At 45.0% G+C, this 15,165-nt stretch overlaps 1 protein-coding gene across 5 annotated transcripts in view; it reads right to left on the reverse strand.

Annotated features, from left to right (window-relative positions):
* Positions 1 to 15,165, reverse strand: part of UBR4 (ubiquitin protein ligase E3 component n-recognin 4) — a 129,802-nt gene that overhangs the window by 78,148 nt on the left and 36,489 nt on the right. For all 5 annotated transcript variants that reach the window (XM_082612626.1, XM_082612624.1, XM_082612627.1 and 2 more), the window contains exons 28-46: positions 14,241 to 14,398; positions 13,028 to 13,237; positions 12,068 to 12,169; positions 11,650 to 11,750; positions 11,202 to 11,400; positions 10,640 to 10,828; positions 10,158 to 10,221; positions 8,453 to 8,644; positions 7,612 to 7,682; positions 7,374 to 7,521; positions 6,718 to 6,945; positions 5,880 to 6,050; positions 4,248 to 4,430; positions 3,220 to 3,378; positions 2,724 to 2,876; positions 2,035 to 2,262; positions 1,579 to 1,736; positions 470 to 641; positions 22 to 223 (exon numbers count right to left, since the gene is read on the reverse strand). In XM_082612626.1, coding sequence (XP_082468752.1) covers positions 22 to 223; positions 470 to 641; positions 1,579 to 1,736; positions 2,035 to 2,262; positions 2,724 to 2,876; positions 3,220 to 3,378; positions 4,248 to 4,430; positions 5,880 to 6,050; positions 6,718 to 6,945; positions 7,374 to 7,521; positions 7,612 to 7,682; positions 8,453 to 8,644; positions 10,158 to 10,221; positions 10,640 to 10,828; positions 11,202 to 11,400; positions 11,650 to 11,750; positions 12,068 to 12,169; positions 13,028 to 13,237; positions 14,241 to 14,398 — 3,088 coding nt within the window. The remainder of the gene's footprint in view (positions 1 to 21; positions 224 to 469; positions 642 to 1,578; positions 1,737 to 2,034; positions 2,263 to 2,723; positions 2,877 to 3,219; positions 3,379 to 4,247; positions 4,431 to 5,879; positions 6,051 to 6,717; positions 6,946 to 7,373; positions 7,522 to 7,611; positions 7,683 to 8,452; positions 8,645 to 10,157; positions 10,222 to 10,639; positions 10,829 to 11,201; positions 11,401 to 11,649; positions 11,751 to 12,067; positions 12,170 to 13,027; positions 13,238 to 14,240; positions 14,399 to 15,165) is intronic.

Consider the following 15,165-nt stretch of genomic DNA (forward strand, 5'->3'; position numbering starts at 1 on the left):
CCTTCTAAGGAGGGGCCTTACTGATGGTAGCTGCTTTGCGCTTTCGAACGGGCTTCATTATGCTGATGACACTGCTGGGCTGCAGGGAGGGCTGAAGCCAGTAGGAGGTGTTCTCCACGTTGGCCATGTAGATGCGCAGGCTGCCATCCTCACACAGCAAGATCATCGTTGTCCGCTGCTGCTCATTGCAGGCTGTGTGCCTGATGGCGACCATGTCCTGGATCTAGGAGGAGGGGACAGAGGAGTGGTGGTTCCCGCACCTATAGACCAGAACCTACAGAAAGAGGCAGAGAAGCAACTGGATTCATGGCCAACTGAGGGGGTGCTGAGGCTGCCAAAGAAAAGGCGTCTAGGAGAAAATTCTTCTATAGGCCTCCGTTGAAAGAGCTGGCAAAGTGACATGACATACAAATATAAAAAGAGAGCAGGTTCACAGTCTATTCAAGTGATGGGAGAACGGGGCACTGACCTTTGCTTTGGCAGGAAGAGTCTTAATCTCCTGGATGAGGAAAGTGTCTGGTTTCACCATCACTACCAGGGGCACTCCTGTAGTTTGCTGGACACAACACACCAAGCCAGGGTGGTTCATCACCTCAGACCACTGGCAAAGGGCAGGAGACGTCTTACTGCCACCATTGGAACTACAGACGACAAAAGTGGCCACAGTTAGGGTGTCAATCACCATCTAACAGTTCTTTTCTTGACCTAAAGGCCATCCTCACGAACCACTGGACTCTCAGAGCAATATACCCACCCAAGGACTCAAATTACCCACGAGTCTCAGTCTTATTCCAAGCCACATAAATACTCTCATACACCCCAATGTGCGCCCCCAGCAGGAGTCCTGGTTTAGGATCTCAGTCAGCTGCTGGGTTCCACTGTCTGAGGGAAGAGGTGGCCCTATGTGCGTAAGGCTGTCAACTGCATAGGGCCACGGAGCTGCCAAAGGCTGATGACCCGTTGTCCTCTTAAGAATTTCCAAGCACATCAAGCTACGTATGAATGGTATCCATTTTATTTCATCTCAAACCGGGTAATTCACAAAATACAGGCCAGAGAGAAAGTGCTTTTCAGTGGCAGATAATAAAGAGGCGAAGAGACCCTAAAACTTTGCTGCCTCCTCCTTGAATAAAACACTCACTACCTCACACACCCCTGTCACCTAGAAGTCTGATGGCAGCCTCCACCTCCCCAAGCTCCAAGCTCGCTCCATCTGCTGACACCATGTTCTATTTACTGATTGACCCCCCAGGAGGGAAACTTAAAGGGTATCTTAGCAGCACTAGTGTCTAGGAGAAACTTACATTCTCTTCTCAAAACTCAGTAATCAAATTAAAATCACATTTGCTACCCTGACCCTAGCTTTTCCTTCTGAGTGACAGTGGCTCCCCAAACTACCTGTTACAGCTTGGGGTCTCCACGGTGGGAGACAAACCATGCAGGCCTCCCAACCTACCAACACTGGACACCGCTTGATTTAAAGACACCAAGCAGGGAAGAGCGAGCCCTTGCGAGGGGCGGAGCTCTCCTGCTGCACATGGGCGCTGCGGAAGTGCACCTTTAAGTGCTCATCCCCACCTCTTGATGTTGATGGAGAAGAGTTGCAACACCTCCAGCGTCGTCCTACTGATGGTGGCTGCAAACGACCTGCCCTGACAGTAGCTGAAGAACAGCATCTGCAACACGTGCGAGTAGTAGACAGACACACCGCCACCTGCCACCTGGCTGTTACTGTCCTGTCACAACAGAGACACAACATCCGCATTAACTTCTCATGCTGCCTGGGGCACCAGCTTCTGCTCTGGCTGGTCATTCATTTTACACCATGATTATGGGGTCTCATTCTTGAAGTATGAGATCCCCGCAGGAAACCTTAAAAATACCAAGAGAATAAAGGAACTTCAAGTTTAGTCCTAAAGGACTGAAGTTTTTGCTATTAGATAAAAGTTAGAAGAAAAAAGAGAAACGAACAACAGAAGCCGTGCTAGGCTAATTAAACCTGGCATAGAAGGGAACAGTGCCATGTGTTCTAACCTTCAGGTCCTCGTGGTTTATTTCCAGCACATTAGTAACATAGAAGGGTCCCTGCTGGGCACTGCTGGTCTCTTCCATGAGCTGGGTATAGATGTACCCAGCCGAAGACATTATAACAATGATGTTCTTTCCCTCTTCATTGAAGAGGAAGGTAACATCTCTTATCTTTGAGCTGGGCAGGAGAAAGTAGAAGGTTGGACTCAAGGCATCAACGGACAGGTCATAAATCTGCAGAATGGAAGGAAGAAAGATCAAATAAGGGAGATCCATTTCAGTCCCATGCCCAAACTATCCTGCTGAACCCACAGAGCTGCAATCAGTGAGGAATGAGCACTCAATCTCCACTCAGCAAGCACCTGTAAGTGCTAGTCAATGAGCACAAGATGATAAAGTGTCTTTTCACTGCCTCTCGGGAATGAGCAGAGGAGAGATACACGTCAACAAATTCTATACCAAGTACAGTAATTAACAGCTGTGAACTGGACACAGGGGGTGTTGACCCAGAATCAATTTTCTGCTACCTGCACACAGATAGCTCCTGCTCAACAACGTAACAAAAGGCAACAAACTGTTAGACTTTTTCATTTTTAAATTCTAAGAGACGCTAGCACATATAACGGAGGTCAGGCATTTTGGATTTAAAAGCAAAACCATCCTAGGATGAGACCATCAAAGGGCTGTAACGATACCTTGACAAAATCTGCAGTGACGATCGCTAGCTCAGTCTGTGAACCAGGTAACCACACGGCTTTGATGATGAAGTTCCCTGTTGCCAACTGGGGGTGCAAAACCAAATGATCCGACACAGAGCCTGAGCTACTGAAGGTCAGCACGTGGCAGTCCTGGACATGGTTGAAGGAAGAGAATGGTTAAAAACTGATTTGGAAAGTAGCCTCATTAATTTCAGAGTTCTAACGCTGCCTTTTTCTTCCCTAATATTCCCTGCCTCCAGACAGTACTCAGACTGTCTAGTAACATGTTTAAGTGTCAAGAACACACAAAGATTATTTCCAATACAAAAGAAATCTGGAAGATCTGGAAGAAATTCAGAGATTTCTTTTGTGTTCCCAATGGCTTTTAAGTTCTGATCTCAACAATGAATAAGAGAAAGTGGTGCTGAAAACAGGGGAGAGAAGGTGACTGGGGTCCATATTAACAGAACCAAACCTGGATCAGGATTGTTACCTTCAGCCCACAAACAGCAAGGTAGTCCTCCTTGCATGGATTCCCCGTGAGGCTGAGCACAGTAAAGGGGACTGGGGCAGAAGCCAGGCGGGTCAGAGTCAGCTTCCTTTTGCTGGAATCTGCTTGCTTCAGGAGAGCTGAGAGCTGCAGGACAGTGATCTGCAAAGGAATAATTACTAATTTATTCTTAACCCACATCCTCTCAGAGAACACAGAGCAATAAAAAAAACGTTCCTTCACTAGAGCTACTGATTTGGAGGCTTTTTTTGTGGGCAAGTCTCTTAGGAAACTCCAAGACCAATATCAGTCATACATCCCCTGGTTAAAAGAATGGAATGCCTTTCATTTCCTCCTTCTAGAGATGACAAAAGAAACCACCTTCTCTTTGTATAATCAGTTCACGAACTATTTAAACAATTCCCATATACTACTGTCCCTTCTCATTTTCTCTGAGAATGTTTTTGAAAAGATTTTAGAGCTATTTTAACCTCTAGTTTGTTTTTCACTTAAGGTGTGACTAAAACAACTTTACTGATAATGAAGAAGTCAGAATATAGAAAAGTGTAAGTTAGGATACTCTCCTCCAACCTCTCCTGGTTCTATAAAACACGATAAACTTCCCAGCGCCCTTAGAGGGCTGGGAGGGCAGGAAAGAACTAACTAAGGATCACTGAGCCTTCCTATGAAGACTCTTCTCTCCCCACTTGTGTCCTCAGTGGCCAAAATGGGAAAGACTGGGAGCCACGGTGTCCTAGGAAACCATCAGTCGCTGCCTTCGCCTAGGGGTTCCCACAATAGAGTGGGAATTAACTATTTAGACTCTCTGTTCTAGTCACACTGGTCCTAAGTCTAATAAAGTAACTCAGGGTTCAAGTAGAAAAGTTTCTTGAGCTCTGTCCCTGAAGCTTCGCTGGAACCCAACAGACTTTTTCCCTGAGGGCCAATCTGAGTGTAGTCATCTATTTGTTTTGCTCAGCACCTAAGACAAACATGACCTCAAATGAAAGGGAAGGAAGTGGAGGACCCACCTTGCCTTTCTCATGGCTGACAGCCAAATGCTGGCGGCGCCCATGAGGGGAGGAGAGCACACACATAGCCACCCTCCTGAGCACATGGGCGCTGATTAGCTGTCGAATAGTCTGGCCCTGGTCTCCGCTGTAATTCATCCGAACATTCTCAAAGGCACCTTCCTGGGAACCTAATGTGGGAACCTGGCAAAGAGGGAAGCAGAGAGAGAAGGCAGTAATAAGGCAAAAAAGATCAAGTGGATTCATACACATGCTATTCATGTGACTGAGACACTGCACAATTTAGTTATTCAAAAGCAATGGGACTGGGCTTCCCTGGTGGCGCAGTGGTTAAGAATCTGCCTGCCATGCAGGGGACACGGGTTTGAGCCCTGGTCCGGGAAGATCCCACGTGCCTCGGAGCAACTAGGTCCATGCGCCACAACTACTGAGCCTGCACTCTAGACTCCACGAGCCACAACTACTAAAGCCCGCACGCCACAACCACTGAAGCCCGTGCGCCTAGAGCCCGAGCTCTGCAACAAGAGAAGCCACTGCGATGAGAAGCCCGCGCACCACAACGAAGAGTAGTCCCCGCTCGCCGCAACTAGAGAAAGCCTGAGCACAGGAACGAAGACACAACGCAGCCAAAAATTAATTAATTAATTAATTAAAGCAATAGATTCCAATCTCTAATCCATAGACAGCTAGGTAAATTCATCAAAATTATTGTCAGTCCAATAAGAACAATGCAGTGAATGCTGCATAAAGCTAAACTAATACAAAGTATTCACTTTTAAAAAATGTTAAAACGCCTGTTTTGTTTTTTTTTTGGCTGCGCCACATGGCTTGCAGGATCTTAGTTCCCTGCCCAGGGATTGAACCCAGGCCACAATAGTGAAAGCGCCAAGTCCTAACCACTGGGCCACCAGGGAATTCCCAACTGTGACTGATTTTTAATAAAATACCAGAATATATGTGTGTGTATTACCAAGTGATTATGTTTCCCTTAAAAGCAGTCACCTTGTGAGATCTATTTGTGTACCTCACTCATTTTCACACTTCCCTTCCGGAAATGCTGACACTTTACTTTCTACTACTTTACACAGCTGCTGAAGACTCCAGGCAGACCACGCCAGGTGTCCTTCAGTCAGTGCTAAGCAGCAGGTGTAAAGTGGATAATGACTTACAATTTACAACCCAAGTCATAGGAGGAATTAAAGGAAGATTACCTAAAGGTAAACTTTGGCTATAAGCCAAAGAGGACAAGCATTATTTTTGTAAACAAGGTGAACCTTAGGGGAGAAGATACAATAAGGAGGTCTTCTATTTTACATACAGAAGAAATTTCTAACTATTATAATTTCCCCCAAATGTCGTTCCTCATATCCAGGGATCCACATATTTATGTGAACTAAAACGGAGACTTACTCACTGGGTTTGTCCGAATGACCTCTGGATTCCCTTCTCTGGAAGACACACCTCACATGCTGATTTTCACACTGGATGTCACGGTATCTTAAATTCTAAGTTCTGAATGGCCAGGGGTTGACTGTTCTAAGGATACTCCTCAGAGTATCTAGCACACTTTGGCATCTCAGTCAACGTGCTGGTTCCCACCTGCACATAACTCCCAGACCCGGACACACTCACCATCAGCTGGTCTGTCATCTCAACCACCTTGTCCACTGTGTGCAGCTCCCGGAGGGCCTGCTGGGCCCGGCTGCTGCTCCCCACAGCTGAAGCCTGCTGAAAGTTGGTCTGAATGGCATCCATGAGGAAATTGAGCATGTCTAACACGAGAGGAGCGAAGGAGAAATTGGCCTGAGAAAAATCCAAATACACAAGTGAAAAAAAAAAAGAGAAAAATAATGGGTCATACTCATCACCACAATCTTGCTAGTAACTACCTACAGAATCCAGAACCCACTTTCCTCACTTCAGTTTGATATTCTAGCCCTCATCTCACTCTCTCCAATAACACTGGATTTGATTCCAGTCAATACGCTATTGTGCTACTAACCTAGAGCAATCTTCCTAAACCAGGGATCCCATGTCGATATCCTACTGCTTGAACGCACCCACCATGTGTAATTAGTTAACTTCTCCCCAATGCATCTAGAATGCCTCTAGTTATGTACCATCCTTAGGAAAACTGAGAAAATAATCGCTCAAATCATCTTCTGTATTCTGTGCTTCAGATGAGGAAGCCTGACCAAGAAAGTGTGCTCTAGAGTGTTACACAACTAAAATTTACCCTCCCACAAATTTCCCAAACACTCCTCAGTCATAAATTCTTCCTTATGAAGCAGTGACTAACAACACACACTATTCATATTCCACTGTGGAAATCAGCAAATTTAGAGAGAGGAGAAAACAACCCCATGCCCACTAGTGGGGTCGTAAGGAGAGCCTGGTGCGCTGATCGCTCGTGGCCCAGCTGGCGAGGCTCCGTGCTCTGGCCCCCGTGCTGGACGCCGCCAGAGCCCACCTGGTTCTGCAGCTCCTCCCGGCAGCCCTCCACTGTGCGGCACAGGCTGCTCTTCTTGGGCTTCTCTTCATCAGCAACCTTTCCGTCACTGATGGTGACTTTGGCCTTGTCAGCCGGGGAAGTGCTGGTGTGGCGCACGAGACTCTCTGAAACTCTGGGTTCACTCTGAAATGCTGACTCCTTCATGGTGGAGCTCATGCCGCTGCTGGGAGTTCGCTTCACTAGAGCCTAGGGACAGAAAACGTCAGAGGCCCCAAGTCTTGCCACGAGCATAGATGAAATACTGCCTAAGATGCTGAAGGAAAATCTGACCCAAAGGAGACACTGGCTAACCATTTAAAGATTATCCAAAAGCCTGAATTCTGATCTTCACTGTATTCACCTAATGTCTGATACTTTACCCACTTAGAGCAATAGGTCTTGAAATTGTGGAGGGGGTCTCTGAAAAAACTGCAAGATCTCTAAGGACACTGCAAGTTCTAATATTCTAAGTGAAGTGCGTAGGCCATGACTATATAGCTAATCAGTGACAACCAGAACTTAGTCCTTGACCCAGGCCACCATGAAGGTGACATGGGAATTGCCCAGTCTGGCTTAAGCATTTGTGTCACCAACAAGTCACCCTTTATAGCCAAGAGAATGCTCCAATCTCTCACCAGACAGCTGCCATCTTCCTTGGCTCCACAGTCACAGAAGAAGGATCCATACTTGGCATAGGAAATCTCATGATCCTTGTGGCACACCTTGGCACATACTGTGCACACACCCACCCCATCAACCATTTTGCAGGTGTGACAGTGGTACCTACGAAGAATGAGAACCAGCCAATGAGCCCAGAAGTCCCAACAATCAAGGCCCAGCAAACCCTCACCTGAAACGAAAAACTACTCTTACCAATGCTGGTTCATGAATTCTTTCTGAGTGATGGTAAAAGTGCACAATTTATTGCAAAGAGAATCTTCATCCTTCAAAGATAATAAATAGTTTTAATCAGAAATACATCCTTCTACACAGGGACCCATAAAAACACACCCTGCGGGGGCTTCCCTGGTGGCGCAGTGGTTGAGAGTCCGCCTGCCGATGAAGGGGACACGGGTTCGTGCCCCGGTCCGGGAAGATCCTACATGCCGCGGAGTGGCTGGGCCCATGAGCCATGGCCGCTGAGCCTGTGCGTCCAGAGCCTGTGCTCCGCAACAGGAGAGGCCATGACAGTGAGAGGCCCGCGTATCGCAAAAAACAAAACAAAACAAAACAAAACACACCCTACGGAGAGTAAACCACTGACGCATAAATGACCAGTAGAAACCTACTCCAATTGAAGATAGCTTGCAGGCTATAAATATGCTGCAATTTCAGGTGAGACCTTAAGGTTTTGTGGCTAAGAAAAAAATAAATCTTATGCTTTCTCTACAAGGGAGCTCACACCATCCCCATGAAGAACTCATCTTTGAAACTCCATTTTGGATGCAAAAACCAAGGAACTGTAGGACAAGTGCCTCTAGATGGAGGAAGGCATGTGCTTATTAAACGGTCCTTCCCCTAGGAGATTAGAGCCCTACAGCTTGCTCTGCAGGCCTGGAAAATCAGTCTGGCATTAGTCATGTAAGCTGTGAGAAAGCAGCAAGGGCTGGGAAGAGTTCTGAAGCTCACAGGGGCTAGAGGGAGGGCCAAAGGATTGTTAGTGTGAGCTCTGCAAGTGCCAATCAGCCATGACCGTGGTGGTTACTCTACTTACTGAATCCTCAGCCTGGGAGTCTTCCTCTTCCACTGCCAGCTCCTCCACCCAGTCTGAGTCCACTTCAATGGCCCGCTCTTCCCCATCCACTGAGAGGTGACTTGGGCCTTGACCATTACTCTGGCTCAGGGCATTGGTGACATCAGCCAAGTAAGACATAATATGGCAGGTGCACTCCAGGACTATCACATGCTGTAAGAGAAGACCACCACACCATGGAAACTTCAGTTCTCCATATTCGATTATTATGTAAACTGTGTTTTCTCAAGCTTTTTCCAATAAAGCTCAATATCAAAGGAATAGTATAAAAGCAGGGAAGAAAAACAACATGTTTTAATTATCTATTTCCTCAGCTCTTAGCACTATGACTACATGTAGTTGGTCAATAAACTGTACTTAATCAGTGTGATTCATTGTTTCTTAAGCACAAAGACAACTCTTTAAAAATTTTTATAAAATGAAGTACAATGGAAATCAAGAAAAAAAAAGTTAAAATGGAGACAAAAATCATTCAAGAAAAAAATAGATTGATACAAAGAACAGACTGGTGGTGCCAGAGGCAGGGGGTAGGAGGGTGGGCGAAATGGGTGATGGGGGTCAAAAGGTACAAACTTCCAGTTATAAAATAAATAAGTCATGGGGATGTAATGTCAAACATAGTGACTAGAGTTAATAAATACTATTGCATGCATATCTGAAAGTTATGAAGAGAGTAGGTCTTAACAGTCCTCATTGCAAGGAAAAACAAATTTTGTTAACTACGTATGGTGATGGATATTAACTAGACTTACTGTGATCATTCTGCAATAAAAACAAATATCAAATCATTATGTTGTACATCTGAAACTAATATAATATTCTATGTCAATTACACCTCAAGAAAAAAGAAATAAGGCTATGTTAAAAGTATGAATAAGCTCTCATTGGCTTTTTTCCTGCTGTTACCATTTTTGTAACCATTAGTGAAAGATGTTTAAATTACTGGGTTTTTAATTAATGAAGGAGGGGAGGAATAGCTTCAGAGATCAAGGGAAAATTTTTCCAGCAAATCACTACAGATAGTTCGTGCTTGCCTAAAGAAACCCAAAAGTCTGGCATCAAAGCCTCAGATTTCTAAGGTCCTTCACTCTGCACTCTTTAACAGTTCAGTGTGGAAAGGATAAAGATCAGCAAGAAAGCAGGGAGAGATGAATGGTGCTGTGGTGGGTCAGAGGCCAGTTATCTGCTCTTAGCCAGTATGTCAGCTTCATGGGTTGGGTGGGGGGAGAAAATGCCTGAATGCAAGATTTCTGCCAGTTTCCACCCTTTTCCTCAGCACAGTGACCTGAACCTTCAGGTAAAGTAAACAATTCTAGCATCTGGACTGGAGCTGAGGAGGCAGACCGTAACTCCGTATAACACTCAGAGCACACAGTTCCAATGCAGGAGCAGGGGACAATTTCCCAGAGATGCCAATACCTAAAAATAGCAGGAATTCACCGTTTTAAGAAGGACTCTGTTGGATGTCTGTTTACCAAAATCTTTCCTTCCTATCACTTCTTGCCACCGAGAAGAGGCCTAAGGGCATGCAGTTAGCAATGACACACTTCTAGGCCTTTGAGATTATAGGCCTTACCCTCTGTAGGCCAGCCAGAGACAGAAACCGACAGGAAGGAGACCTCCACCTGGCCACTCCCCGACTGCTGCCACCCCTCACTTGCCTTACCTTTCCGTGCATTACGTTGGCATTCAGTTTTTCAACCACATTCTTCTGTGACAGGTATTTCTTGCTGTCCCAAAGGAAAAAAAAAGAGGGGGGAACACAAAATCATCTAAGGAATCAAAGAAAGGAAGCATCTTCACGTATCTCGCATCCATTTGTGGACACTGAACGAAAGGCATTCTTAGAAAATTATGTGGGTAATCAGAAGTTGGGGGCTCTGTTCCTATCAGTGGCAGGTGGTACACTTTCCCCGAGACTTCTCCCAGGAATAATGAACAGAAAATCCTACTAATAAAATAATGAAGATTAAATCTAAACTGAACAGTTACTGGCTACTCCCTCAATCCCCAATAAAAAGGTAGAGATTCAAATTTCTTTTATACTCACTCTGAGCTACAGAAAATAGCCTGTAATTAATTATCCCCCTTTTCTCTAAGAGGAATGTTGTAACATACAGATGCGTTCCTCCAATTTCACCCTCTTACCATCTACTCAGCCAGTCCACAGCAGCATTATGAAGCTGAAGATGGCCAGCACCTTGACCTGCACTGGCCAGGGTAGCCATCACAACCATGAGTTCAGGGAAACCAGTCCCATCACCGTTGGCCAGCATCTCTGTTGCCATGGGGATCAGGGTGCCCAACAGCACAGCACACACACCTTCCCCGACTTGGCTGATAGAGAAGAAATAGCAAGTTGGTAAGCAATCAACAGGAATCTGACTGTACACTTCTAAACTTATAAGAGTAGTTACGGAGTTTAAATTTAAACATTAAATGCATGACTATACACACTAAGCCCAGTTGTGGACTTGGCCTACTAGAGCACAGAACATTCATCCCCGTTACAAATGACATGCCAAGTCGCTGCAAAAGTTTTTCCATGGGAAAAATCAAGGAGAGCCACTAGATTCCCTGAGTCTACTGAGAGGGAGCTATGGAGTCACTGAAAATGCTCACGACTGATTCCTGAAAGAAAGACAGCGGCAGTGATCTCACCTTGTCTCTGGGGCCGTTAGAACATGTGAAATAAATGCAGGTGCCCTACCTGTTTTCCCGAACAATGTACGTGGTCAACAACTGTAGCAGCTGCCTGTTCTCCTGGATCACATCCAGCTGATCGGAATCTTTGGGGGGCGATGCAGTCATGCGGGTGAGCCAGGCCTGGAGACGCACAGGCTCTACGCAAGCCAGCTGTGCCAGGGAACCACAGAGATGCAGAAGGCTCGGGTTAGGGCTCTTCTCAGCTGGAGACAGACCGAGAGGCGAAGGTCAGTGAAGGAAGGCAGGGGGAAAGGAAGGAAGGCGCAGACTGTGAGCAAGGAAAGGGGGAAAGGCTCCAAGGAAGTTTTTGACTTCCTTCCGAAGTATCTCTGAGGGATTCTCTCCACATGTTAGCATTTTCATGCCATAGTTATACTTGGGCAGCAGATAGGCACAGTCATTAGCTGGACATCAAAGTTCCCTTAACAAGATTACTAAAAGCTGTCACTCACTCAGCTGGAAGAGTTTGGTGAAGAATTTCAAAACTCGGTTACAGAATTTAGCAGAGAGGTTCTCATTGGCTGTTGCCATCATGATCTGCACAAGTTCTCCACTGAAAGGCAGGAGGGTAAAAATGGAAGAATCACATTAAGCTTCACATAAAAGGCATCCATTTCTATTTCTTCACAATCTCATCCCCTCTAGGGGAACTGGTCATTTGTGAGTCAACAATGCCAGGTGTTCATGAAATCAACCCCCTCCACCAATAACCTCAAGGAGCCAGCAGTTAACCGAAGTCCTCCCAGAGGTACAAACACCTAAGCAGGCTTTTGTATTCCCTGAGAAAGAACACCCAAGTCAACATAGACAGGTCCCTACTTCCAGGAGATACTCAAAAATGTTCACTGAGGAGAACAAAACATAGCTCACCTGTCAGAGAAAAAGTCCTCCATAGCTTTACGAGCCTGGCTGCTTTCCAGTTGCTTTTCCAAATATTGGAGACATTCCTCTAAGATGGATTCATCCAGTCCACTGAAAATCCAAAAGAAAAATTAACTACCAGAAACAAGGCTGTTTCAATGTCCTCCTAATCCTGACCTTTAAAAATCCAAAGTCTGTTTACGGCTACACCTTTTGAGGGCAATATTCAATTTTGTTTTGTCAAAGCTTAGCATAAACCCTGGCATACAGTAGGTGCTCAATAAATTTTTGAGGAATCAAACTGAAATAAAATTTAAAAATTCCTAAAATCTGAGATAACTGATGTAGTCGATGGCTTAAGAGTTCCAAGAATCACTGCTGTTATTTCAAACTGTTAGAAAGAGGAAGGAAGGGAGGGAAAGACTGAAGGGGGGAGGGGGGACGAAAGAGAAGTGGGGAGGGAGAGAAAAAGAAAAGGCGGCCCCTGATGAAAACCCGGATTCCTCAACAACAAAAAGGCAGGAAATTCCAATACCTGGAACCCTTTATTTGTACAGTTCTCAGTGGGATAAAACTGTAAATTATTCACCTGTTCTGTAAGACTCTCCTACATCAACATGGCCTACACTATCAAGGTCAAACAATGCTATGAGACCACCTAATTCCACAGGACACCTATCTCAGAAGCATGGCTACAAAAATATTAGAAATTTTATCATGCTCCTTTGTACACTTCATCACATCTAGTACAGCATGTTTTATTCCTAAGAATTAATCACAAAAGAAGATTCCAAGTAACATTTCATGCGTGTCCACAAGAACACAAAATGCACACAAGTATAGAACTTTCTGTTAAAAAGCACAATCATAATCTAATCATTAACAACATAAAGAAGCCAGTGTTGGTACATTGCATTGATGGTAGCAGGAGGTCACAGGAACCGGAGGCTCCTCCCCAATCAGGCTCACCTATTGGGATCTGCATGATTAGCCAGAATGTTGTAACAGCCAGTGATTAGTTTCTCATAAACGCGAGCCAAGAACTCATCAGACTCTGCAGGGCCCAGGATGCGCTCCAGAGAGTTGCTACTGATCTCAGCGACACTCTCAGTGCTCGACTCCAGGAGAAGGGGAAGCAGGGTCCGAATGACCTGTGGTGGGTTCATCTCATCGGACCAACTTCAGCAAAGAAAACAGAACCAAATTCGTGAATATACTCCTCTCAAAAGCTGCGAGGGGAGGAGAGGGCAATCTACTCGTTTACTGAGAAGGGCTTTTTTCCTTTGATGGTTGTTTTTTACATAGGTATAATCATGCAACTTCATGGTCTCCTTTCTCATTATTATATCAGAAGCTAAAATCACTTCCATATGAAAAGTCCACTTATTAAGATGTTAAATTAATACTATAAGATGTATTTTATAATATTTAGAAAAGAAAATTAACTGAAACCTAAACTAGTAACCCTCCCAGACAACCTTTCTAGAAGAATTCCCAGGAATCTGGATCACTTTTTTTTTTTTTTTTTTTTTTTTTTTTGCGGTACATGGGCCTCTCACTGTTGTGGCCTCTCCCGTTACGGAGCACAGGCTCCGGACGTGCAGGCTCAGTGGCCATGGCTCACGGGCCCAGCCGCTCCACGGCATGTGGGATCTTCCCAGACCGGGGCACGAACCCGTGTCCCCTGCGTCGGCAGGCAGACTCTCAACCACTGCGCCACCAGGGAAGCCCTGGATCACTTTTAAGGCAATGAGATATAGGACTTTACCCGTGACCTATGTACAGGAAAACAAAATAGTCCCTCCACTGGCCTGCCCTTAGTCTCCACGATGGCAGCATCTAACTTCCGCAAAGAATCTGGAGAAGCGTGACTTCAAATACATCACTGTCACCTTGAAACTTAAACCCAGAGGACCTCCAAATCACAATATGGTTGAAAACCAGCATGCCTTTTCTGGAACACACTACACAGAAGGAGGGGGGAGGTACTCGGCTGCCCTTCACATCAAAGCCAAAAATCATTCTAGGTAAACGTTCATACTCGAAGGCAACAGGCTCTCTCTGCTATAGAAGCAGGCAAAAAAAGTATTATTACGCAGTTATTAAAACTCTCATTGTCTTCCCTTAGCTGTGACAGAATACAGGAGTAGAGAGCACTTAGGGCTACGTAAAAGGTACTCACACTATAAGATCTCCGGTCAACCTGACCAGTGAGAGGAGGGTGTGCTTCAGGGAAGCAGCCAGGGGCAGACTCTGGCCACAAAGAGTCCCCAGGTGAGCGGCCTGCACGGCACTGATGTAACTCTCAGAAGGGATGGTGTCATTGGCAAATGCATTGCGCTGAAAGGAGGCAAAGCAGACGTCAACGGATAGACCATCTATCTCCCAGGACCAAATTCTTACGTGAGAAAAAAGAAACCATGATGACATAACCAAAGACCCCACTGAGATTCACAGACAGTGACTCTATTCAGTATACACTCTTATTCATCCTGGGAAGGAAAGTGGGGTGGAGTAAAGGAAACGGTTAACAAATTCTAGTTAGCACAAAGTCGAGTTAAAATTTAAAAGTTAAAGTTAAGCTAAAATTTAGTTAGTACATAGTTAAGATACCCAATACCACTTTTAAAATAATTAGAATATATTATATTTAACATTAAAACTATGTTTGTTTGCCTCTAGTAACTGAGAAAGATCTGGATTTTACAATGCATCTGGGTCCGCATTACAAACATCTTAATTACCCTTGCATGATAGCTCTGGGTGATGTAAACAGAGGTCACGATTACAAAGCAGGGATAACTAGATTATAACACTTGGCTTTTCCAAAGAACTGTAATAACGCAACAATCTGTTAATAGAGGTAATCTGAGTAGAGCACACAGAAAGATCAAGGAAACTAACAGAGGACTCAACAGCCTTCCAAAAGCCTAGAGAACTTAAAAGCTACCCCATAAAATTATGTATGACAAAAGGAGCAGGTTCTTGACACATAACCTAAAAAGGAAAGGAAACGGTTAACATTTACTGAGAATTCATGTGACAGATAATGTGCTAGGCACTCTACATTTAATATCCTTAATATTTACATCCCAGTATTTAGCAGA

This window comes from Mesoplodon mirus (genome assembly GCF_964341445.2).
Source record: "Mesoplodon mirus genome assembly, chromosome: 3".
Taxonomy (NCBI): Eukaryota; Metazoa; Chordata; class Mammalia; order Artiodactyla; family Ziphiidae; genus Mesoplodon; species Mesoplodon mirus.